At 46.2% G+C, this 23,609-nt stretch overlaps 2 protein-coding genes across 2 annotated transcripts in view; one reads left to right on the forward strand and one right to left on the reverse strand.

The window, feature by feature from the left end:
- Positions 1 to 10,182, forward strand: part of ADAP1 (ArfGAP with dual PH domains 1) — a 48,701-nt gene extending 38,519 nt beyond the window's left edge. The window contains exons 5-11 of the mRNA XM_027726221.2: positions 2,558 to 2,670; positions 4,434 to 4,580; positions 6,320 to 6,403; positions 7,290 to 7,352; positions 7,681 to 7,752; positions 8,197 to 8,425; positions 8,828 to 10,182. Coding sequence (XP_027582022.1) covers positions 2,558 to 2,670; positions 4,434 to 4,580; positions 6,320 to 6,403; positions 7,290 to 7,352; positions 7,681 to 7,752; positions 8,197 to 8,425; positions 8,828 to 8,856 — 737 coding nt within the window. The 3' untranslated portion in view covers positions 8,857 to 10,182. The remainder of the gene's footprint in view (positions 1 to 2,557; positions 2,671 to 4,433; positions 4,581 to 6,319; positions 6,404 to 7,289; positions 7,353 to 7,680; positions 7,753 to 8,196; positions 8,426 to 8,827) is intronic.
- A 1,329-nt stretch (positions 10,183 to 11,511) lies between these two features.
- GET4 (guided entry of tail-anchored proteins factor 4) lies at positions 11,512 to 23,335 on the reverse strand. The gene is made up of 9 exons (XM_027726222.2): positions 23,119 to 23,335; positions 19,018 to 19,096; positions 18,521 to 18,602; positions 18,064 to 18,213; positions 16,341 to 16,479; positions 14,295 to 14,435; positions 14,136 to 14,211; positions 13,883 to 13,955; positions 11,512 to 12,840 (listed from the first exon to the last, which is right to left on the reverse strand). Exons 1-9 carry the CDS (start codon positions 23,274 to 23,276, stop codon positions 12,752 to 12,754), a joined length of 987 nt encoding a protein of 328 aa, XP_027582023.1. The 5' UTR covers positions 23,277 to 23,335; the 3' UTR covers positions 11,512 to 12,751.
- Positions 23,336 to 23,609: the final 274 nt, after the last annotated feature.

Here is a 23,609-nt window from a genome sequence, read left to right on the forward strand (position 1 = left end):
ATTTGGGCTGTGTGGTTTCAGGTCATATTACATGCCATTTGTTGGCTAACTTTGTCACGACTGCTTGGTGGGTTTTTTGCAAGTGTCACAGGTTTGTGCCAGAGCAGCTTGCAAAGGCAAGTGGTTGATTTTCCTCCTTGGCAGGCAGCTGAAGTGATGCAGAGAACTTGACATCCAAACAGCAGCGGTGTTAGCAAAGCAAGAGTGGCATTTCTAAAGAGTGGCTGTAGGTGCTTTGCAGCAGGTAGTCCTTTCTCCAGTCACAGTTGGGTGCTGGTGATCAATGGGATGATGGCAGGCAGCTGCATTCCTCGTTCTGGGCCTTGGGAGAGTGTTGGTGACATGATGCTGCACAGTCTAACACCAGTGACCAGCAGCTGTTGTAGGGCTAGTGGTTGTTCAGCTTCAACACAAGCAGAACAGCCTTCATAGAGTCCCAGAATGGTTTGGGTTGGAAGGGACCTAAATCTAGTTCCAACCCCTGCTCTGGGCAGGGACACCTTCCACAGGTTGTTTCAAGCCCTGTCCAGCCTGGCCTTGAGCACTTCCAGGGATGGGGCATCCACAGCTTCTCTGGATAATGTGTGCCAGGGCCTCACCACCCAGCAAGATCTGGATGTGGCCAGAGAACTCTAAATATTGCTAAGGTGGTTCAGCCCACAGAGACAAGGAAGAGAGGGTTTGGTTTCCAACTCCAATGCCCTCTGGTGTGAGATCTGTTGCCTGTTCAGCTTCCTGCAGTTTTGTTTCTCAGCACCTTCTCTAGTTGTTTTCACAACCCTTTAGATCAGGACACTGAGGACATGTCTTGCTGACACACTGTTTGCCTGGGGAACCTGTTTGGGTTCATGTTGGGTTCAAGTCCAGTTCACAGTGGTTTGCACTGATGGATGTTGACAGGGATGCAGGCAGCAGGTTTGGGCAGAGCAGAGGAGCAGCTCCCAAGGATGCAGCCCTGGAGGGAGGGAGGGAGGGAAAAAGGAAAAAAAAAAAGAAAAGAAGCAAGCAGAAATCTGTACTGAAGAACACTGAAATCAGCAGCTGGCTTTGTCAGAGCAGCCAGGAGCTCTTTTGCTGAGGCAATCTGTCTGGGAAGAGCTGCCATGTGAGGGATAACTCTTAGTTGTGTTGGGTTTTTTTAGTTCTTCCTTGCAGTGGAAGGATACTGTGTTTTACCCCAAAATGTTAGAAAGAGAAGATCAAAATAATTAAATGTCCCTATGTAAGAAGGGCAGGGAAAACAGGGTTTCCAGCCTGACATGAACACTGGCTCACAGCCTTGTCCTGGGCAGCTCACCAAATCTCTTTGGGCTTCCCTTCCTTCATATATGCAGCTGTTACAGTGCCCATCTGCCAGGTGGCCATTAGGTAGACTTTACAGATTTGGAATAATTTGAGGTCATCTTTGGGGAGATGCAGAACAATTTTTTCTTCACCCCTTAAGAGCTAAGAGTAATCACAAAAGAAGGTGTTTTGGTGGGGAACAAGTTTTACCAGGAATGTCTGCAGCATCCTTTGCCATTCAGATGTTCATAATGAAACACTCAGGATGAGTGAACGGATGAGACCCACAGCCAGGACTTGTAGAGCTGAGCTGCTCTGGGAACTGAGCTCTGTGTGCCCATCGTGCTCTGATGTTCAGGGGGGCAGGATGAGGCCCTGCATTTTAAAATCAAGCCCTGCTGCAGCACATACCTTGTATAGAATAAAGAAACAAAGGAAAAGCTGCTGAGAGCTTTAAATATTTCCACCACTTCCATGCAGTTCAGCAAGGCTTGCATTCAGCATCACCACAGGCTTGGCCATTGGCTGTATTTGTGGCAGACAGTGATGACTTTGTCTGATGTTGAGTAAAGTCTCTTTGAGGAACTGGAGAAAGTATTTGGTGCAGGATCTCGTAAGTCCAGTAGAAGTCTGTGTGTGAATTTTTTCTTGCTTGGGTTTTAACGTCCTGGAAACATTTTATCTCACTTGTAACTGTGAAGTCAATTTTGAGGAACTAGTTGAGGGATTTTTTTCTGCATCTTTTCATCAGTGGTTTAAATCAAATCTGTATCAGGATGGACAAGTGAAAAGCAGGCTGAATAAGGAATTTCTGCACACCACTGGCTTGTAGCAGGCAGGTGAAGGAGAGGCATTAATGTGCTATTTGGCATATGGGAAAAAAAAAGGTAGTTTAGCTACAGTTTGCAAGTTGTTATAAAACATAATTTTTAATTTTAAAATCCTCATTCCTGAGAGCCAGTACCAAAAATCGAAAATAGGTGAAACTAAGAAAGGGAACACCATTTCAGTGGGGCTCTTTGTATAATTATATCTTAAATTGAGTGTCAGAGCAGGGACATCTGAAGCACAAGCTGTTGGAAAAGAACAAGGGTGGAATGAAAAGGGCAAAGCTGAAGGAGAAGGCCTGTTTCATTCGTGTCTCGAGCAAAACAGCCACGCACTTGGTCTGCTTAGTTCTGAAGCCAGGGCTCATCTCCTCTTTTTTTACCCCAACTCTTTTTATAAATAGAGGATTTTATCCCTGGTTCTCGGCCATTCCTTTCTGCTGCAGGGTACCGAGAAGGATTTCTGTGGAAGAGAGGACGTGACAACGGGCAGTTCTTAAGCCGAAAGTTCGTGTTATCGGAGAGAGAAGGTGCACTGAAGTACTTCAACAAAAACGACGTGAGTACCTGGGATTTTGCTCTGTGCAGATCACAGCTGTGACAGCATCTCTGAACACGGGATTCCTGGGCCACCAGTTTATTTCTGCAGTTTCTGTAAGCACTGAACCCCCAGTTGCTCCAGGACGAAAGCACCAGGTACAGCTCACTGCTCTCTTGAGTAGGGTTTGCTCGTGCTCCACCACCACAGTCATGGTGAGATGCCCCAACTGGCCAGTTCTAGCTTTGCACCATCCAGCTGACATGGGTTTCATAGTGATGGTTAGCTTGTGATGAAGGTACCACCACCTCACAGTGGTCACTGGGGCCTGAATCATCCTTTGCATAGCATGACATGGAATCTGGAGGGAAAGCTCTCTGTTTTTCAGATCCCATGTCAAGTAGTATGGAAACATTGGTCTTTTTCCCCAGAGCACATTTCATTATTGTAAGTGAGAAATGGAGCTGTAACCATGAAAATTGCATTTGTGATGAATGGATGGACACTCCACTGTTCTGCACCACATACTGGGGGGAGACAAGGTGTTTTATATGATCTTTGAGTCTTCCCTGAACATCACAGCTGAGAGCAGCCCAGGACAAGCCACCAGACAGTTTTCTCAAGTAGTTAATGCAGTCGTGGTGTCGTGATGAGCCACAACCTGCAGAGGAAGGGACCACCCACCCTCACTTCTCTGTGGCTTTGACAGCACCGTCTTCTCCTTCAGCTTGGTCTGTTACGGTGCAATTGCATCTCATGGAGAGGAGAGAGCCCGTCCTTACTGAGGGAGAAGTGAAAGTCCCACCAGCCTCATTCAGTCACTCTTGACTGCTCTGATAGTTTAAAGCTGCTTTGCTTCGTTGTTGACCACAGCTGTTGTGGGAACAGCGCTGTCTAGACATGTCCTCTGTGCTGGGATTTCCCCCTCCGTGGTCACCCATGAAAGCTGTGTGTCCATGGCAAGTCCCCAAGTTCCCAAAGTGACAATAACAGCTCTGCCAGCTCAAGAGTTCTGCCTGGTGCTGGGGACCATGGCACCACGACACGACCTTCTGCTGGCCCCTGGCTGTGCCCTAAACCTGGTGTTACCAAGTGCCTGATCTGTATTTGTTGGAATGTCTTATTCACACTTGCTGGTTCACTTCTCAGGGCAATCCTGAAAGATGGTAAACTTCTGAAGACATTTTGTAAGAAGATGAACAGTGCTATGGTGGTACCTGCCACAGAGGTTGCAGCTGGGGTGGTGCCTGAGAGGGCCTGATCCAGGCTCTCTGTTGGGCTAACCCACCCAAGAGATGGGCTGTAAGGATTATATTTGTGCCTCTGAAAAGAAAGTTCCAAGTTTGGAAGGCAAGGGGAGGAGAAGAGTCAGCAGCCAGTGGCTCATGTGAGAGGATGGGGACATGCACATGGTGTCCCTGCCAGCTGAGCACCCAGGTGTGATATTGGCAAGGGGGATAATCCTCCACCTTTTGGGACAAGGATGAACTGGCTGTGGGTGCTGGAGATGCAGAAAGCATCCTGGCCTGTTAGTTAGCAGTCTGTAGGATTTTTTTGCATCTCTGCTGAATTTTGCCAAACAGAGCATTTTTCCAGGCTGGCGGGAAGGACTCATTGATGCCCAAGCAAAGTCTCTGATATCTCATCACCAGGTAGTTTTGTGGGCTGGGAATCAGGTCTTTTTAGCTAATGGCCTCAATCAGGAGTTTTTTCTGACCAAGTGAACTGCTTTCTGGTTTGAAAGCCAATTCTCAGGTGTTTGCTCACTCAGCTGTGTTTTCCAGGCAAAAGAACCCAAAGCAATTATGAAGATTGAACACCTAAATGCAACTTTCCAGCCTGCAAAAATTGGGAACCCACATGGACTGCAGATCACTTACTTGAAGGACAATAGCACAAGGAACATCTTTGTCTATCATGAAGATGGCAAGGTGAGGGCACAGAAGTAATGAGAAGGGTTGGGTTGTGGTCCTGGAGGTCAATGCTGCCCAGAGCCAGCCTGTGGCACACCAGGCTCTAACCCAGCTGGAATTGTTGGGAGGGGGTGGAAAGAATGGGGGTACAGGATGTAGAACAAGCTTTGAGCATGTTTGTCATGTCCTTCCAAGCACAAAGGTGGCAAAATGTGTCTTTTAAGTAACAAGATGCAAATGGAAGGAATTGCTATTCCTCTGCTTGCAACTTGGAGCAGAGGATTCTTTAAGGGAGGTTCCTCAGTGCCTGGAGAAGGAGATGGGGTGGATAGAGCAATGAAAGATGAGGGGACTTAATCCAAAGACTCGCCAAAGGGGAGCAAACTGGATTGTAGGAGAAACGAGGAATTGTTGTTCTGCCTGTCTCATCCTTTATAAAATGCAAATATTCATGTTTGTATTGAAACAAATCCCTTGCTCTGATGCCTCTGAAGGGAGATGTGAAGAAGAGGGCTCGTGGGTCTGGGGCTGCTCACAAATTTACCCTCCCCTCCATCCTCCACTCTGCCTGGTGGGATGTGCAAGTCCCGTGGTGCAGAACAGGCACCACTTGTGCAAGCACAGCACAGTGTCATTCAGGTCACTCTCAGGCACCTTCCTGGCTGCAATTTGAACCAGAATAAGAGGAAGAAGCTCCTTCCTGTGAAAGCTGCATCCCACCATCATGCCTGTGTCTGTGGTTTGCTGGGCTTTGGTGGTTTGCTTAGCCAAGCTGCGAGGAGTGCAGTCAGGGTTGTGTTTTGGATTTGGGGTTTAAAGTGCTGAGGTTTCTGTAGGGGACTGGTGGAAGGAGAAGTGTCACCAGTCTCATGCTGTAGCTCCACTGTGTCAGTGGTTTGGCAGGATGTGCTCTCCTGCCATCCAGTAATGACCTGGCTGAATTTTTTTGGACTACCCTGAAATTGGTCTGTCCCTTTGGCTGAGTGAGGGCTGCAAGAAGATGAAACTCTGGGGTAAGCTCCTGCCCTTTGGGACTGGAGGCTGCCCCATCCAACATGGTCTTGAACACTTCCAGGGGTGGGGCAGCCACAGCTTCCCTGGGCAACCTGTGCCAGTGTCTTACCACCCTCACAGGGAAGAATTTGATCAAACCCCATTTCTGGTGATGTGCCAGAGCTTCTGGGAATTGAGCTGGGACTTCGGTGTCACTGTGGCTGTCTCTAAGGACTCGCAGACATAACTGATAGAGTGGGGTACAAAGATAAAGAGATACTTACCTGCTCTTTTAGCAAGGCACTGAAGTATGTTGCTAGATTTTGGGTGGGATTCAGGCATTGCTCAGATGTCCTGCCAGAGGGGCTGGGAGGGCAGGGGGAGTGAGGGAGCTGCGGGGGTGTCAGGCTGCTTTTGCACCAGCCAGCACGTGCCAAGCCATTTTATAAGGTCAGGCTCAATATCTCAAATGCTGATTTGGGGCTGGTTTTGCCAGTTCAGAGATGTGTTTAAATCCTTCCCTCTGCAAAAAGGCCCTTGGTGTTCACTGGTTGCTGCAGAGCTCTGTGCACATCTGGCAGCCCAGGACAGCAGGCAGATGTTCCCCATCCTTCGCCCGTTTGCTGCATTCTGTATTTTTTAGGACTGCTGCTACACTGTGCCCTGGCACTGGGAACAGCGATCAGAGAGAGAAAATGCAGCAGGACCAGGTTATTTTGTGTGCAGACTATGTTCCTCACTGTGCTTTTCTTTCTCTTTATTAGGAAATAGTGGACTGGTTCAACGCCATCCGGGCAGCACGTTTCCATTACTTACAAGTGGCATTCCCTGGAGCCAGCGATGTTGATGTGAGTGCTCCTGCAGTTTTGGTCGGTTTTTTAATTTCCTTTTCCCCTCTTGCTCATTTTTAGCATCTAGTTAACAAGCTGGAAGGCTTGGGGAGTGCTCCATCCTTCGGAGCATTTTACAATTACCAGGCTGAAATGACTGTGGTGGGATGTCGAGCCCACGTGCAGCACCTGCTCCCAGCATCCAGCCTTGGAAAGCATGTGCACGTGCAGTCACACATGTTCACCCTCACAACGTGAGTCGTGTGTGTGAGTAACTCCAGCACTGCCATGTGTGTGGAAGCTGTCAGCATCTTTCTGCTGCTGTAGTACCAGAAAGCTGAAACGAAGGCTGTAAGGTAGAAAAGATGAAAGCAGAAGGATGTCAGTGCCATACCCAGGCCTCTGGATGAGTTCTTGTGTGCAGGTCAATGCAGCCTGGCTTATGAATCTCTGGCTGTGTTTTCCGGGTGCTGGAGCTGCTAATTGTGTTACCCTTTGCTAATTTAATTCCAGAGGCTGCACTGGCAGCCAGGGCTGGGGGTTGCAGTTGGTAACGTCACTGGTGCTGGTTGTTGTTGATTACTCCCTGCTACCTCCTTGACCATAGATTTTGAAATCTAATTGCCTTCTACTAATTACCTGGGAGGGGTCCAGTCGGCTCTGAGGTGCAGGGTGGCTCCTTCTCTGGCTGCCCCGGCAGCCCTGGGGCTCCTCCTGGAGGCTGCTGGTTGTGCTGGTGAAGTGCTCAGAGATGTTTCATGGTTCTTGGGTGGGTTCAGGCTGGGGGCCAGCTCCATGTGGGCTTTCCTTCCAGTGACCCCCCAGCCCTGCCCAGCACCCAGTGACCCCCCAGCCCCCTCCAACCTGAGCTTGCTCTCTTTTCTCTCCTCTTTGGTTGCTCCAGCTGGTGCCAAAGCTTTCTAGAAACTACCTGAAGGAAGGGTACATGGAGAAAACGGGGCCAAAGGTAGGATATGAAATATTTCTTATGTATTATATTTTGCCAGAGAGGCAAAGCTGTAACACCATACATTTTTATCACCTGGGAGCAAACACTAAAAAAAAATCCAAAACCACTTCACAAACTCACTGCCCCTTCCTGCAAGCCCCCATGGTACAGCTGGCCCAGATCCTGGCTGTGGTGTCTCCTGATGACACAGAAGCTGCCTGTTCTCAACTCCCCCAGACCATCAGGGTCCTCCAAGTGCCTTGAGATCATGGATCTCCTGGATCATGTCTGGTAAGAGAGAAGCTGTGCTATTTCAGTGTGTAATCCAGCATTTTTGACTCTTCAGCAAACAGAGGGATTCAAGAAGCGATGGTTCACCATGGATGACCGACGGCTCATGTATTTCAAAGATCCCCTGGTAAGATGAAGGTGCCTGGGCTGCCTGTTGGGAATTATCTGCAATAATAATACTAGTAATTTTAATAATAGTAATAATAATAATGATAGTAATAATCTGCAGTGAAGCTCAGGCTGGTGGGAGAGCCAAGAGGGCACGAAGCTGTCACTGCTCGGTGGCTCTGCCTGGTGTCCAGCGTGCAGTAGCCCTGTTCATAGATACTCACCAAAAATTCTTTGGAAGCCCTGTTCACTGGGCATTCTGCATCTGGATTTTGGCTCCCTGGTGTTGGTGCTGTATTGTGGGTGCCCCTGGGGGATGAGCAGGGGTTCTTGGGGTGGCTGGTGCTGTTGGGGTTTGGCTCATGGGACTTGTGACTGATGCAGGGTGAGCCATGTCCCAACTGTCTGGGACCCAGCGCCCCCTTCACACTCACACCTGCCTGACTGCTCTGCTGTCTCCTAGGATGCCTTTGCTAGAGGGGAAGTTTTTATTGGGAGCAAGGAAAACAGCTACAAGGTGCTGGAAGGGCTCCCACCGTCCACGCAGGGAAACCACTGGCAGCACGGGATAACCATCGTCACCCCGGATCGGAAATTCCTCTTCGCCTGCGAGACAGAGGACGACCAGCTGGAGTGGATTACGACCTTTCAGAAAGTCATCAGCCGGCCCATGCTGCCTCAGGAATATGCAGGTGTGTTTCCTGGTGGGGGCTGGATGTCAGCCTTGGCTCTGCTATTTCCCAAGTGTTGGAGGATGCGATGGCTGGAGGGGCATTGGGGATGCAGCGACATCGCTCCCTCCTGTACGATGTGAGCGGGGCAGCCCATGAAGGATGTCGGGGGAGGATACAAAGGCTGTTTGAGCAGAGAGGGGCTCACACTGAGAGGAGGAGGATGGTATCCTTCCTTCTTGATTGCCTTTGGTTTGATGCCCATGGTGCTGTAAGGATCAGTCGTACAGTTATAAGAATAATCGGAGCCAAGGAGCATCAGCACAACAAGAACCATTAGCAGGGGGGGCTTATGCAGGGCTGCCACTGCCTGCCAGTGCTTATCCTGCTTTTAACTTTATTTTCTCTGCTTTTTCCTTTCAGTGGAAGCCCATTTCAAACATAAACCTTAGCTGGGACTGGCTGGGCAGACCTGAGGAGTGAGCTTCTGTTTACAACACAACGTGGTTTTATTTGAAATGTTTAAAATAATAATTAATAATAATAACAGTAATAATAATAATAATACTTCCCTTTCCCCTCATCATTCACTTGATCATGTTGGAAACCGAGAAGGACGGCAGCAGAACTTTGGAGAAGATGCTGATCCAACTTGAAATTCAGCTCTGTAGCTGCTCCACGGGATGGGACAGGTGGTCTTGCCCCCCCCATCACCCCACACCCACTGGAAGGGGTGTCCCACCCAGATTCAGCAGGATGGCAAAGACTATTGGTGGCTCATTCCAGGGGGAGATGGAGCTTTTCCACATGTGCAGGTCCCTGGGCTCTGGAGCTGAGCATCCCCGCAGTCCCAGCTGGCTGCCAGCCCTTTCCAGGGGGCTGCAAGTCCCCGAGCCGTGACATCCTCGTGGGATGGGAAATTGCAGCCTGGAAACACCTGAAATGGTGCTGTGCAAAACGGCTGGGCCTCCCCATGGCACTGGGGTAAATGATAAGTAAATTACCTCCCTGTGGAGGGGTGGTGATGCTGCACCTGGACAGGGTCAAAGGGGATTTAGAAATAGAGGAAATGGGCACGTGCCATCAGGCTCATTACTGCTTAGGGAAGGGCAGGGAGAAGGGGACTCAATGGGGACAGAGCAGTGTTGCCCCAACCCTGCAGCCCTGCAAGGGAGACACGAACCCATGAGGTAATGCTGGGGAAGCAGAGCTTTGGGGCCCAGGCCTGTGCTCTGCTCCCTGGGTCATTCCTCTGTCATGGTTGGGGGGGGATTGCACTCTTTTGGGAGCTTGGTATGGAGTTGGGGGGGGGGTTGAGCTTTAGGTGCAGTTTTGCTGATAGGCACATCAAAGCCTGTCCCAGCCCACCCCCAGCAGGCACGTCCCTTCTCCAGTCTTTGGTGGTTGCACTTTTTTCCCCAATAATTCTCTCAAATTTTTTTTTGGTTGATTTTTTTTTCTTTTTCTGCCAAGAAAAAAAAAGAAAAAAAAAAAAAGCTGCTTGAAGTGACGTTTCAGCGCGGTGTTGAGCACTGTAATCCCTGCAGTCGGGGCGGGCGGGCTGGGACCTGCACACCAGGTGCTGGATTTTTACCCAAAAATGAAATTTCTGGCGTCCGCGAAAGGACCAGCCCCGGACACGGACCCGTCCAACGCGTTCCTTAGGTTGGTGTGTGTAACTGAGAGCATCTCATCAGCTGTGTGCATTCGTTCTGTCACTGGTAAGACAACTGTGGTACTAAATGTCATTCGAACCAATAAATTATTATTATGTCAGAGCCGTGGCCGTGTGGTGCTGGGGCAGGGGAGGGAGGTGGGGTTCATAGAACAGGCAGAGCTCTGGGGGTGTGGGACACCCACAAAACCACCTGCCCCACCCTGGGCTGCTCTGTGGGGTGTTGGTGAGGAAGAAGCTGCACATAACATATTCCAGGTAAATATATTTCATGCAAGCTACACACAGTTATGTGTATTATTTTATATATTATTTGTGTATATGTGTGTATTTTATAGTGTAGATTCTATATATTTTCTGTGTAATACTCCTGTATGTATGCACACACATACACATATATATACATGGATATACATATATATACACACTCATACTAGTTCTTAGGATTATAGACATAAATATTCTTAAATGGTTTTTGACTATTCACAGACACAACTATAAACTGCATAGGACATAGAGTATAATATATGTGTGTATGTATGAACTGTTCATATGCACACATGCATGTATATATAGCACTCAGATACATACATTTAATTTACAAATATATAAACTAAATGTATTTCATACACCTGTCTATGTACATTTTTATAATTGCAATTTTATAAAATATGTAGTTATATAAACATGTGCATGCTTTTTATATAAGTATATAATTTATAAACATATAAATGTAAGAGGAATATATTGCATATAAACACAAGTATATCCACATGCACAACTCTAATGATATATTTAATTTGTATTAAAAGTATTTATAAATGTTGCACACACACTCAGGCTCACTTGTCCTTACTTACCAACCAAGGCACGGCAGAAGCAGGGAGAGGACAGATTGGACACATTGCTTATGTTTTATAACTAGCTGTAAAGATTGGTCTTTGTGTATGTATAATTAAGAATAATATATTATCAATTATATGCCATACAATTATTTAATTATAATCTACACAAAAGGCTGTTTATATGTGTGTGTATATACACAAATGTAACCTCACACTGGGTCATATATGCAGGACACAGGAGGGGACACTGCTGCTGGACACCTGTGGACACCTTACACCACCCATTCCTGGCAGCCAAAGGCAATGAAATGATGTGGTTCTAAACCTGTCGACATTCCAGATCATTTATTAAATGTCTGCAGCACCATCCTGGGTAGGCAGCTCTTCCTTAAACTTGCTGCAAATCAAAGCAATCCACCTCTTCTCCAGACATTCCAATAACCCCCTAGAATTACGCCTTCACTGCACAAAGGTGAAGCTGCAGCACTGAGGGCTGGATGACCCACAGTCAAATGCAGAGTGGAAAAAACAGCAAGGAAACTAAGATCTCTGCATGGAAATCTCCCAGAAAGCAGCACTATTGCACATCCTGGTATAAAGTGTTTATTTGAGACTTCACAATTAACACAAAGTCTTCCTGTCAATGCCTTTTTTTTTTTTCATACAGTCAATAAATTTGTATTAATCCCTCCCCCATGCATGATTGCTGTTTATTAATCTAAGCTTTTTTATTTTCATCGTGAAAAAATAAAGCATTGTTTCCCCACCCTTTCATCTGTTCCCTGCACCAGACTGTGCTGCATTACAGAGGAGACGGAGAATGGCTATGCCTACTGCTGGGGGTGAAGTTACTCCATTATTTATTGATTTATTCTTTTTAACAGAAAATGTTAAATGAATCAATCACCCAAGAAAAATAAATATATCATAAAGAACCAGGAGTTCTGCAGTATCCCTTTTCTTTACACACAGCTCAGTTCAAACACATACACTGCTCATGGCAAACTGTGTCACTCACTGTCACGCCGTCGCCTGTACGTTGTTATGGACTTACACTGAAAAAGAATCTGTTCCAAAGGAGAAGAGCCACAAGCCAGAGGAGGTATTTTAGATGCCAAATGGAAGCCAATTACCTACGTTCCACTGATGGGCTTTTACTCAAGAGCAATTCAAATCTTGTGCTTTTCAGGAAGTATCAGCTAAAAACACATGTGTGGGCTCGGCCAGAGCCAGACCCTGGGGAGAGGGACAGGCAGTATGAAGGGTGTGCATGTTACTCATGGCAGTGGAAGCGAGTTCTTGTATCAATGTCTCTTGCCTGTGCATCTCAAATTATGCTGCCTGGCTCGTCTCGCAGTACTTTTGGCACCAGCCTCGCAAATAAATTATTCAATTGCTCCCCCTGCCTTTCGAGATCTTCCTTGGAGAGGGCAGAGGTCAAGGAGGCTTTCTCATAACAGAGACGGTACTGGGCAGGCCATGAAGGACAAGACCCATGTTTATGCTTTATTGAATTACTGTGCAAAAGGGAATACTGCATCAGAAACTGCAGAAGACTATATTTTAATCAGTCACCAGCCGCTGCATCGGAAACCCACTAACAACTGCTCCGATTGGTTCGTTTGGCTACTTTTTGTTGGTATCTTTCTTTTTTTTTTTTTTTACATAAATAATATAGACCGACATTATAAACATTTCAGCAACCATTTCTAAAAGACCAGAGGAGCCCTTTTAGGCGCCAAGAAACAACCGCAGGATTCAAATTCCAAAAGTGTCTTTGGAGTCATCGAATCATCAGATTTACACGGCACCCAATGACAACAACATTCAGTCGAGCTCGATAGGACTGCTGTCTTCCTGACCATCTTCTGTGTCATCATCTTCTCCAGTTCCCATCAGACTGTTTAAAAGATTTCCTAGAATGAAATACAGGACAGTTACAATTGCTAATTTTACATTCTCATCTCAGAAACTTTTAACTGATCTCCTTCCATCCTGCTATGGTGCAGATTCCTGTAACAAAAAAAAAAACCCAAGACACACAAAACCCAACAAGAACACACAACCAAAAAAAAACCTAAGAGGAGAGTGTTTTTTGAAGCAAGACATTAGTATTTTCACACTGGTGTCCATTAAGAATATTGATTTGGGAAGCTGCACACTGTTAGCCCTACAAAGGACTGCTGCTGTTTACTGATACTGTTCCTTCTCTAACAATACACTGGAAAAACCCATCAAAGTTACATATTTATGTGCTACACTTGCACCCTGAGGGGAAAACACACCCAATCACATGAGCAGCAGTGAAACTCTCAAGAAGGCAGCAACAGTCCTGCGTCACCCTGTAAAAAACTCATTAGAAATTCAAATGCACTTAAAGGTGCCAGAATTGCTGGAAAGCAAATTACAGATGGTAAAAACATGATGTTCGTGTTTTTCACCAAACTTTGGGTATCAGTGAATTGATATTTGTAGTTAAAGCTTCGAGTCAGTTTACAAACAAAGAAGCTTAGTTCTCAAGGGAAAACATTCAATTTTATTCACCTTTTACTCAGGAGCCAGGAAATGAGGGCTGAAATTCTCGATTCCCTTTAATTTCTTGTAGAAGGGCAGTATTAGAACTCTAACAGAGCCCCAGACTTGACTTAAGGAAAATCAGCCACTGAAGTCTGAGGAAATTAAGCTTTAACACCAGTAAGACTCTTCTTTACACTAGGAAGTTATACCACAATGTCAAAAATTAACCATAAGAGTCATTTACGTGCATCTCCCCTTCTCAAAGATGAGAGGTCTACTAACTCCACCAAACTAGTATCACATGCAACCAATTAATCCTGTATTCTACAGCAGGGACTGTTTCTACAGGCTATGGAAAGAGCTATAAATTCATTAGAACAGATTATGTTTCCAGCACAGATGTTTTATGTAAGTCTGGTGGTCCCTATAAACCAACCATACCTAGCAATCCTCCGTAGGATGAGGTCTGCTTGGGTGGAACTCCAAAGAAAAGCTGTCCTATTCTATCTAGGTACTGAAACGACACAAGATGAAGAAAAATGTCATTTATTCCATTTACTGGTGGAAATACTATGAGCAACAGTCACCCACACAAGGTAGATCACCAACTTCTATTTACAAGTCACAAAACAGGAGACAACCAGCTATTTTTTAACTGATTCAGGAGGTTAAATCCTGTTTATGAGTAACTCACCTCATTATACATGGGATCCCTTTTCAGCGAAGGTTGATACTGTTCACACAATACTGTAAATACTGTTAGTTTTCCTCTAGAAAGGAAACAACCAAAAATGTAATCTCAGTAACAACTGAAAAATAAACCAAGAACAACATGACAGAAATCAGACTGTACCCATCAACTGCCAGCAACAGAAACCAGATGAAGTTTAGCAGTGGTTGAACAAAGGGTGGGCCCTTCTCTATTGAAGGATGTTTCTGTGTGTATGTCGTAAAAACAACTGATGCGCTGGTCTTATTTTTTAAGCAGAGAAATCTGAAAAAGGAAAGAGAACAAGGCAAGTTAAAAACAAAAGGCAGAAAAACAGTTTCACACGCAGAAAGAAAAAGGGAAGCCAAAAGCTCAACAATCTACTTCATTTGTGCACAGAGGCCATCTCAGGCTTAAACTGATGGCAAAACCCAACTGGTAGAGATGTACATCTTTGGGAATGGTTTGGCCATCAACTGAGGAAGGGGAAAATCACTACTAGAATACACTGTGGAATAGGTAGGTTAGGAGGGATAACAGACATTAAATAATAAAGAATGAGTTTAACCAGGATTTAAGCAGCTCGTACACAGGATGGTTACTAATAGAGAGCATCAATTTAATCAAACATGGAAACACTGGCCACCCTGTAATTTACATTTAACATGATATTGCATTTACTGGTCCAGAGATTACTATGCTGAGGCAAAAACTGAATTAAATCCAATCCAAAACACATCTCCTTTCAGTACGTATCTGTCAGTGTCCGATGACTCTGCCATTCTTTTGACACCACCTCAAAATAACCTGGCATCAGGACCATTAATAAGTTCAACACACATGCCTAAAAGTCTCATAATAAAGCTACACTTCGAGCTCCCAAGCCATTTGTCCCCAGCCAACAGATCGATCCCCCAAACCGATCAAATCTTCGTTCAGGTCCAGTTAATTTAAGTGGCAATCTCTGCCAGTCCCATTGGCCTAACGGGCCTTTATGTGGGACAAATGCTGTCAGCAGGGTCTAGGAAGGTTGCCACAAGCCATCTCATTTTTGATGGCAGGCTGGCCTCTAATTCTGCACCCTCACATGTGCAAGGGCTTGGGGCTCTTTTGCCTCACTGCTAGGCAAGGAACTGCAATTATTTTCATTAGAGTATAAACTGCTATGTAAGAGGATTTAGCACAGTATTTGAGATATAGGCCAGTAAAGGATGCAGTAGTAGTGCTGTGTAAACACTGAAAAAATAGTCTGTTACTCTTAATTTCTGCTCAGAATTTCCCCCCCTTCAAAGCAAAGCCCCATAAAATTGCTTAAGAGTCCTGCTTATACTGGATTTCCATAAAGGATTTGAGCTACTGCTCAAAATCACAGCAATCTATAGCAACCAGCTATGGAAAGGAGGACAAATCTGATATGACAGCTCAGTGCTGCCAAAAGAGAGACAAACTTGCTCGCACCTCCTCCCTCTCCCCCAACACCTACTCTCTCCCTGACTCCCTGCCACACAGTCCTGTCTCCACCTCCTCCTCAGACTCCTCCATGAGCTGCTTTCCCTGACTGAAGAAAGCCATCAGCTGATTAAACACAGTAAAATTGGCTTTGTCAACCTTCATTCTACATGAGCTCTGCAAAAGCACATAATTGCATTCCCACCTCCTACAAAAGAAATGCCTGAAGTAAATGAGAGCCAGCAGCAACTCTGTCAAACCAAAAGCCATAGTGCTGCTGCTCAAGGACCAGGGTGACCAGGATAAATTGTCTCTGAGGATGAGACTGAGAGCAAGAACTGTGCTAAAGGTAAATACAGAGCCTGCTTAGGTCCAGTCTTTGTAAGAACATCAAGGTAAGCCCTCACTGGACATAAAGTGGTATTAACAAAGCTAAGAATTGTGCTTTCAGGGTCAAACAGATTGCATTAATTCTTCAGGCAATTAACAGGATTTCAGGTTTCAACCTAAATACGTTGGTTGTTTTTTTTTTTTCCTCTCCAACCTGACCAATTTAACACACCAGTTTTCAGATGGTTTTCTCCTGTTGTTACCACGCAAAATGACTTTCAGAAGCTCTGGCCAGTTTCACAGTTTCTTTCGAAAAGGATGCATGGTTAAACCTACAGTTATCCTGATTAAACTGGCCCCAAAACACAATGTCATCTCAGCAAAATACTTGCACAGAAGTTTAACACCTACTGTAGTACTGCCTGAGCTACAAACATGTCCACCTCACTGCGGTATCCGCGGGACGACGAGTATTCTACCAGCATATTTGCACAGCCCTCACCATCTGTGGAGTGCAAGAAGTGATACCGAGATTCACTATAGTTTTGCTCTGGAAAAAGAAAAAAGAAAAAGGCTTTTAAGAAATCAGTTCATCATACCTGAGTGCAAAACCAAAATTTATCAGGCTTGCACTTTATCAGCTGGTAAAAGAACAACAGCTGCGCACGTGGTATATAAACAAGACAATAAGTAAAAAGTTTATAAGTTACAGACAACTTATAAAGGGAAATAATAAGAAATTTCAACTTAAATACATTTGAAAAACTGCTATTCAATACAGTTTATTCAATGCCAGCTACCACTGGCTTGAACTTTGGTCATATCATTTTATCTAACTGCATATTGACACTTCACATGCTTTCATCAAGAAATTCCACATTAGACCACGTGCACCAAGAAGTCAAACAGCACCTTCAGCGTCCTTCTTTCTAAGTGCACAGAAAGAAGGGATTTCCTATTTTTAGCTTAGCCCACTCTCGCTATCAAAATTAAAATTGCTTCCATATGCTGAACAGAACAGCAATTATACAGGAGAAAGGTGTAAGAAATGGCAATGATTTGTTAGAACTTGAAGCAAAGCATCGTGCAAAAATCACTGCAATGACAGAACCCGAGAGCTGCTAACTCTTGGAATTTGAAAACTTTGTTTTAAAAATCTGAGTCTTTTCTGATGAAACTCAAAAAATACAGACTAAGGAAATGTAGGCATTTTGCTCTTCAAGAGAACAGTGAGCAGACAGCTACAAAATGGAGATTTTTACTTCCAGAATGCAACTGTTTCTTATCCTAATTGTAGCTCAGCTTCTAACTCAAATGCTCTGAGGAAAATCCTCCCTTTCTGGCTGGCAGCAGCCATCAGGCTAATGTAAGTCCATGGGAGCAGCTATGGGATTGCCTATGGCAAGCAGACAGAAGATGAGCTGCAGTGTTGACCATTATTGGGGTCAGGATTGTTACATGAAACCACTGTCATCACTTGGCAGCTACTGAAAAATGTAAAATAAACAATCATTTTGCACAGTTACTCATGAGTAACCACAGAAGAAATGGCATGTATTCAAGTGTTCTCAATCACCTTTGTTATGTTTTGAACACAAGACTTTAAAAACTGGCTATCATCCACAATTAAAATAATTATTTAGATCATTTTGTGTTTATCTGACATCCCATCACAAGTGATAAAATGGCTCATAAATAAAAGGCAAGAGCATTCATTCTGGAATAAGCCTGCTGGCCAACTTCTCAAAAAGTACTTATTTACAGTCCAGAGACTGTTTTGGATACCAGGTGGAGTGTTTCAATCTTTGTCATGTTTATCCAGGATTTAAAAACAAAAATCCTCACCGACAAAACAGCTTTGCTCCCCAGCAATTTTCCTCCTAATGACACAAACTACCTCAATGTCCAAAGATTCAATCTGTCATTTATAGAGAGCCTTACAGCAGTTGTGATTTGAGGTTTGCACTAATGTAGAGCTACAGCTCCATTTATTGCAAAAATCAGATAATGGCAGAACTCAATCAATCACTTCTATCTCAGCTTCCTCAGATTATTTCCAAAGTAGATCTCATATAATATCTTGCTTTCAATATTTTCAAAGGGAAACACAAAAAAGCCAGTTGATTTTTCTTACCTTTCCACAGGGTAATAGCTAGTAACTGGTGTAGTTTTGGATGTCCAAGTTTTCCTGATCCCCCACTGGACCATTTTAGTGCTCTGGATACGAAAGCCACTCGTTCAGGAGAATTTGGATCCATTAAACTAAACAATTTAGCCAAGTTTTCTAGAAAAAATAAGATTCAAAAATATTTAGCATTAAGAGAAATAACATGATCTGCTGCTTCTAGTGCATTTATAAGATACATCTTTAAGACAGGCAGTGATGTTAGTTCCAAGCATCCACAAAGTTATCAGGAATCCATTATTCTCTAATAAACTTTCCCCTCAGTCCATTTCTATGGGGAAGGTAACCCTGAGCCATGTGGGAATGCATCCAAACAGGATTGCAGCTTTCAAGACTATTAACAACAGTCACTGTGAAGGGAAAGCACAGCTGAACACCATCAAACCGAGTGCAAAGGTCACCTCACCTAAAAGGTCTTCTGCTACTTTTGCATCCGATTTCTCCAAGGACTCCAGAACCAGCATGGACAGATCAGCAGCACTGTTTTGCTACAAAACAGACACACACTGGCAGTGATGAACATATGAGCACATAAAAGAAAACATCAGCCAGAATTTTGGCAGCAGCGGGTTTAATACTTTCATCAACGTCTACAGCCAAGGCACAGCATCAAGTCTCAGCCCTCCTTTATAAAAAAATTATAGTAATTTGATGGCATCAAAAGAGAAGCCTCCAGGAAAGCAAAACATGGTTATTGTTTGGATGCTCACAAACACTTCTGCTGCATGTTCCAGTTTGGCATAATCCTTCTTTGTGGAGAAAGGCTCAACAGAGAGATAAAACAAAAGATTACAAAGCAATTAGCCCAAACATTTACCCCTCAGAACTCACCATTCATCTCTCAAAATCTTGGAATAACAATCCCCTGCCACCCAAACCACACACACAAAACCAGTGACTTACTTGGTTATGACTGAAGAACAGCAAAGCCCCTGAATACATAAGTTCTCTTGCTTCTGCGTGTTTTCCTTGTGACATATACCTGAAAAAATACCAAAGCCATGATAAAAATTACCATGAAGTTAGTTATACTTAAAGGATTCAAAGATCACTAAAGTTTAAAATAAAGGCAACAAATAATTTATTTTTAAATCAGGTTAGTTTCAATAATGATGTAGCTTTAACTGCAAGTTGCAATTTGTTTTCTGCTGCAGACTTCATGGAACAAAGCAAAGGATACAAGAATGAAAACTGAGAGCTACAAATCTGATTTGGGCTGGAACAAAGAAAAGGCAATGATGCCAGGGGTTCACCTGAGTAAAATATGCCAATGCACTGAACTACACCACTCAGAAGGTGACTTTGGAGCCTTTACTGAAGCCATCCCAGTGAAACAATTTTTGGAACAGCCCCTGGAGAGCTCACACACCGCCCAAGTGACTCCAGCCCTCTCCTCACTGATGTCTCCTTTCCACTGGTTTAAGTCTCTCTGACCATTACAACTCTGCCAGGGGACATCAGCCAGCAAGATTCACCATACGACACTTTAAAAGAAACAAACTATAACACTTCAAAACACACCTGCTGCAGCTTCCATCTTCCTTACTTAAGAGTCAACCAAGAAATGAGGAATGAAAGAACTTGTTCTCAACCTCAGGAGCCTCTGACCACACAGCTGTGATTGCAGCCTCCCGCACATCATCACTACCAGTAACTAAAGCTCTAGATTATAAGCACAGCATTTCCCATAAAAGCCCAGTTTAGGTGTGGCAGCAGACATAGTTTCCAAATTCCATTTCTCTTAACTGCTTCTCAAGAAGTTTGTGTTCTCAGTAGTTAACAACAGCAGCTGATTTTCTCCTATCAGCAGAGATAAGATGACCATGCTGCTTTAGAACCTGCAGTGTTTGGTTTGTCCTCTGTGCCACACCTGGCTGGGCTGTGCCCGTGTCACCCCTTTCCATTCCCTGGGGGTCAGGGCAGCCCTTCTGCTCCTGCAGCCCAGAGGTCCCCCAAGGTGACCCAAAGCCTCAGAGTCCCCGTGGGGTAACACAGGGGTTGGTATCTCTGGGGTGAAGCAGTCAGGGTGGTGGGACAGAGGGGGCATGGGGGGTGTCACACTAACCAGGGGGACAACTGGATGGAGCAATGCATCCCAAAGCTCTTGTGCTGTGCCTGAGATTCCTGTCACACGTGACAGCTCCAGGAACAGGCCCTACTGGTAACATCACACAGACAACAAACAAGGAAGGAGACAGCCCTCCCATCCTGCTCAGCAGCTCCCACAAACCCCAAGGTCTCTTATACAAAGTAGCAGAACTGAAATAATGGATGGCACAATGGTGGTGTGCTGGAATAAGGATCCTCAACAATTTGGATTTGCAACCACCACGGTGAATGTTCCTCATGTGAGTCAAATGGATCCGCAGCTCCAATGTTTTTATAGTTGGGCTCACATCCAGGTTTGCTTCTAGGAGTTTGACTCAGTGTGGATCCACTTCCACAAGTTCTATTTCCAGCAGACTCACAGTGCTATTTGGGAGCTCTTAATCTGGGAATTATTACAGAAGATACTAAAAGATGCTGAAAACGGTTTCACAACATAAAATACATTTTAAAGTGTTAGGGGTTTTTTTTAAAAGAACTTTTATAAGAAAAGTTCTATTTAATAAAAAATAAATATTGATGGCACTGCTCTAAATGGTATTTAGGACAATGGAAATCCTGGAACATATTATTCATACCAGAAAAATCATTAGCAATGTCAGGAAAATAGAAATTGATGTCACAAGGATGTTACACTTGGAAGTTTGACTCAGTCACCAAATCATGAAGAGAGAAGGGTTCAGCCCAGCCAGCTTGTGGAGTGACACCAACCAGCCCAGGTGCTCCTCTCTTCAGAGGAGCTCAGGGTCAGGCAGGAACAGCAGTTTTCCACCTGCTCTGTGGATCACAAGGAGGGATAATAACTCTGCAGGAGGCAGGCTTATGGTAATCTTTCCTCCTCCACTTCTTCCCCTCCTCCACCCTCAAATTCATCTCAGTGTATAAAACTGAGTCAGGATTTCAAGTTTAACCTCTGACAGACCAGACTAACGTTTTACAGGCCAGTGTGTTTAAAAGGAGTAAGCACTGGCTATCCCAATCACAATTCCAGTGCTGAGGTCATCCCAATCTGTGTTAACGTGTCTCTGGAAAAATGCTGATATTTAACACATTTTACAGAGGACTGACAAGAGTATCCAGCACTTTCTTCTGGCTGCAGTGACTTTCCAAACAAGTTTCACAGTCACATTTCACCTTTTTGCCTAGAAGGAAGTCCTTTTCCCAGCCATGCAAATGTCACCTTTTCAATTAATTGAGCACCTCCTTTCACTTGCACTTAAAATTGAAAAGGCAGGATTTTTGATTCCAAATTAATTCAGAGAGGCTTAAGCAAAGTATGTGAGTTAATACATCCAGAGGACTGGAGGAGAAGTGACCCGCTGAGCCAAGACTTTTTGCACCACTGCAGACACCACATCACATAATCCCTACTATAAAATAGGCCAGGCTTTGTCTTAAATTTAGATTTATTCCCAAATACAATTTAAGTCTTAAGGCCTGGATGGTGCCTTGCTGATCCCATCAGAGGGTCATGGCAGAATGAACTGCTTTAATTTGATGGTGCTGGTACACGGGGGCAGGGCAGGGCAGGCTGTCTGATGAACACTGGGAGCAGAAATAGGACTGTGCATCAAGGACTTTCTTCTCTGGCTGCTATTCTTCTGTGCTTTGTCACAGGCCTGTTCCTATCCCAACTCAGATGAGGTCTGAGGACAGGAGTCACAAGACCAGGAAGGTGGAAATTTCTTCACAGAAAAGGTGGACAAGCATTGGAAGAGGCTGCCCAGGGAGGTGGTGGAGTCGCAGTCCCTAGAAGGGTTCAAGAAACAACTGGATGTGGCACTGAGTGTTCTGGTCTATTTGACAAGGTGATGACTGGTCAAAGACTAGACTTGATGACCTTAGAGGCCTTTTCCAACCCAATGGATTCTGTGAAGGCAATTTTCCCTCCTGACCTCTCTTAGCAGAGCCACAAGCAAAACAAAGCTGGGACCAACCACGGAAGCCCCTGGAACAAACACCTTATTCTGTGCCCCTGAACACAAGGGCCTATATTTTAAATGCTGATGAGAGAAAGTGTGACCACTGCAAGTTGCAGTGAAACATAAAATCTGAAAAAGTTTTGCAATAAAAATAATTTCCTTATGACGTAAGAGGCAGCAGCAACATTTCTGAATAAATGCCCAGGCCTGCTCTACCTAGTCTCCGTCACATACACAAATACTACATCAGATGGAATTTACTCTTAAAAACTCCTCCATGCAGGCGATTTTAGCCACGCTGAGCTGCCCCTTTCCCTATCTGACAGGGTGGCTGTGCCCTGTAACAAAGTAGCCCTGTGTCCCGGCCGAGCAAGTCAACCTTCAAACCCCGAGACCCTGACACAGCCCCTGCGCTGACATTTGGGCCGAGCTGGCAGCGCAGGGGCCGCGAAGGGCTCAGCTCCAGGACGGCCCCGCAGCCCGGGACAGGGGCGAGCCCCGAGCCGAGCCCCGAGGGAAGGCCGGGGGACCATCACTCGAACTCGCCGGGACGTGGGGCCGCCGAGAGGCACTGGGGGGAAGGGGGGGTTAAATTCCGCGCTGCCCGTGACCTCCGGGCAGTTTAACGCAACACCCGCCGCGCGTCACCGGGGCAGGGACCGGGCAGGGGCCCCGCCGCTCCCTCAGCCGGGCTGGGGTCGGGGTCTCCCTCAAGCCCCTCTCGGAGCCGCCGGGGCGGGGCCGGCCCGGGGGACCCTCCGGCCCCTCCGGCCGCCGCTCCCCGGCCCGGCCCGGGCCCCGCCGCGCGCCCGCCCCACCCCGCCCCCCTGCGGGCCAATCAGGGAGCGGGACTCCGAGATGGACAGGAGGGGTGGCCAATTGCAAGCGGCCGCGGGCGCGGCGAGCGACGGCGGAGCCCACTGCGTGGGAAGGCTCTGCAAGGCCGGGCGGGGGGGGCGGCGCGGCCCGGCCCTACCTGAAGAACAGCGTCCGGTACATTTGGTGCGCCTCGTAGTAGTCGCCCTTCTCGACGCTGGCGCGCAGCTTCCCCTCCACGCGCTGCACGCCGCCGCGGTTCCTGCCGCCGCCGCCTTTCGCGGCTTCCTGCTCGGCCGCCATGATCGCCGCCGCCATCAGCGCGAAGCACGGGGAGGGGCGGTGGCGGCGGGGGGGCGCATGCGCACGCAGCGCCGGCCCCTCGCTGCCCGGCTTCCGCCCTCACGGACGGCGGCCCGCGAGGTTCATTCCACGCGGCTGCGCGCGGCGTCACGGGGGCGGGGGGAGCGGTAACGGCCCCGGGAAGGGCGAGCAAGGAGCCCCCGGGAGCGGGTCCGGCACCGCTGAACCCGCCGGGGAACGGCAGAACATATAAAAAAATCAAGGAATAGGTGATGGAGCGCAGGCAGTAACGCTGGCTGGGCGCTGCTCTGGCTCAGGGACGGAGGCGAGGCTGGGGACAGGAATTAA

Source organism: Pipra filicauda, unplaced genomic scaffold (assembly GCF_003945595.2).
Source record: "Pipra filicauda isolate LSUMZ 115617 unplaced genomic scaffold, ASM394559v2 scaffold129_size2064235_pilon, whole genome shotgun sequence".
Classification (NCBI taxonomy): domain Eukaryota; kingdom Metazoa; phylum Chordata; class Aves; order Passeriformes; family Pipridae; genus Pipra; species Pipra filicauda.

Coding starts and splice junctions, on each gene's coding strand:
- GET4 (XM_027726222.2), bottom strand. CDS start 23,276: ATGGCGGCGGCGATCATGGCGGCCGAGCAGGAAGCCGCGAAAGGCGGC. Junction 14,212..14,294: donor CTGTTGCTGGCAGTTGATGG/GTACAGTCTGAT, acceptor TTTCCTTTCTAG/AGGAAAACTAACAGTATTTA. Junction 12,841..13,882: donor ATCCTACGGAGGATTGCTAG/GTATGGTTGGTT, acceptor ATTTCATTCTAG/GAAATCTTTTAAACAGTCTG.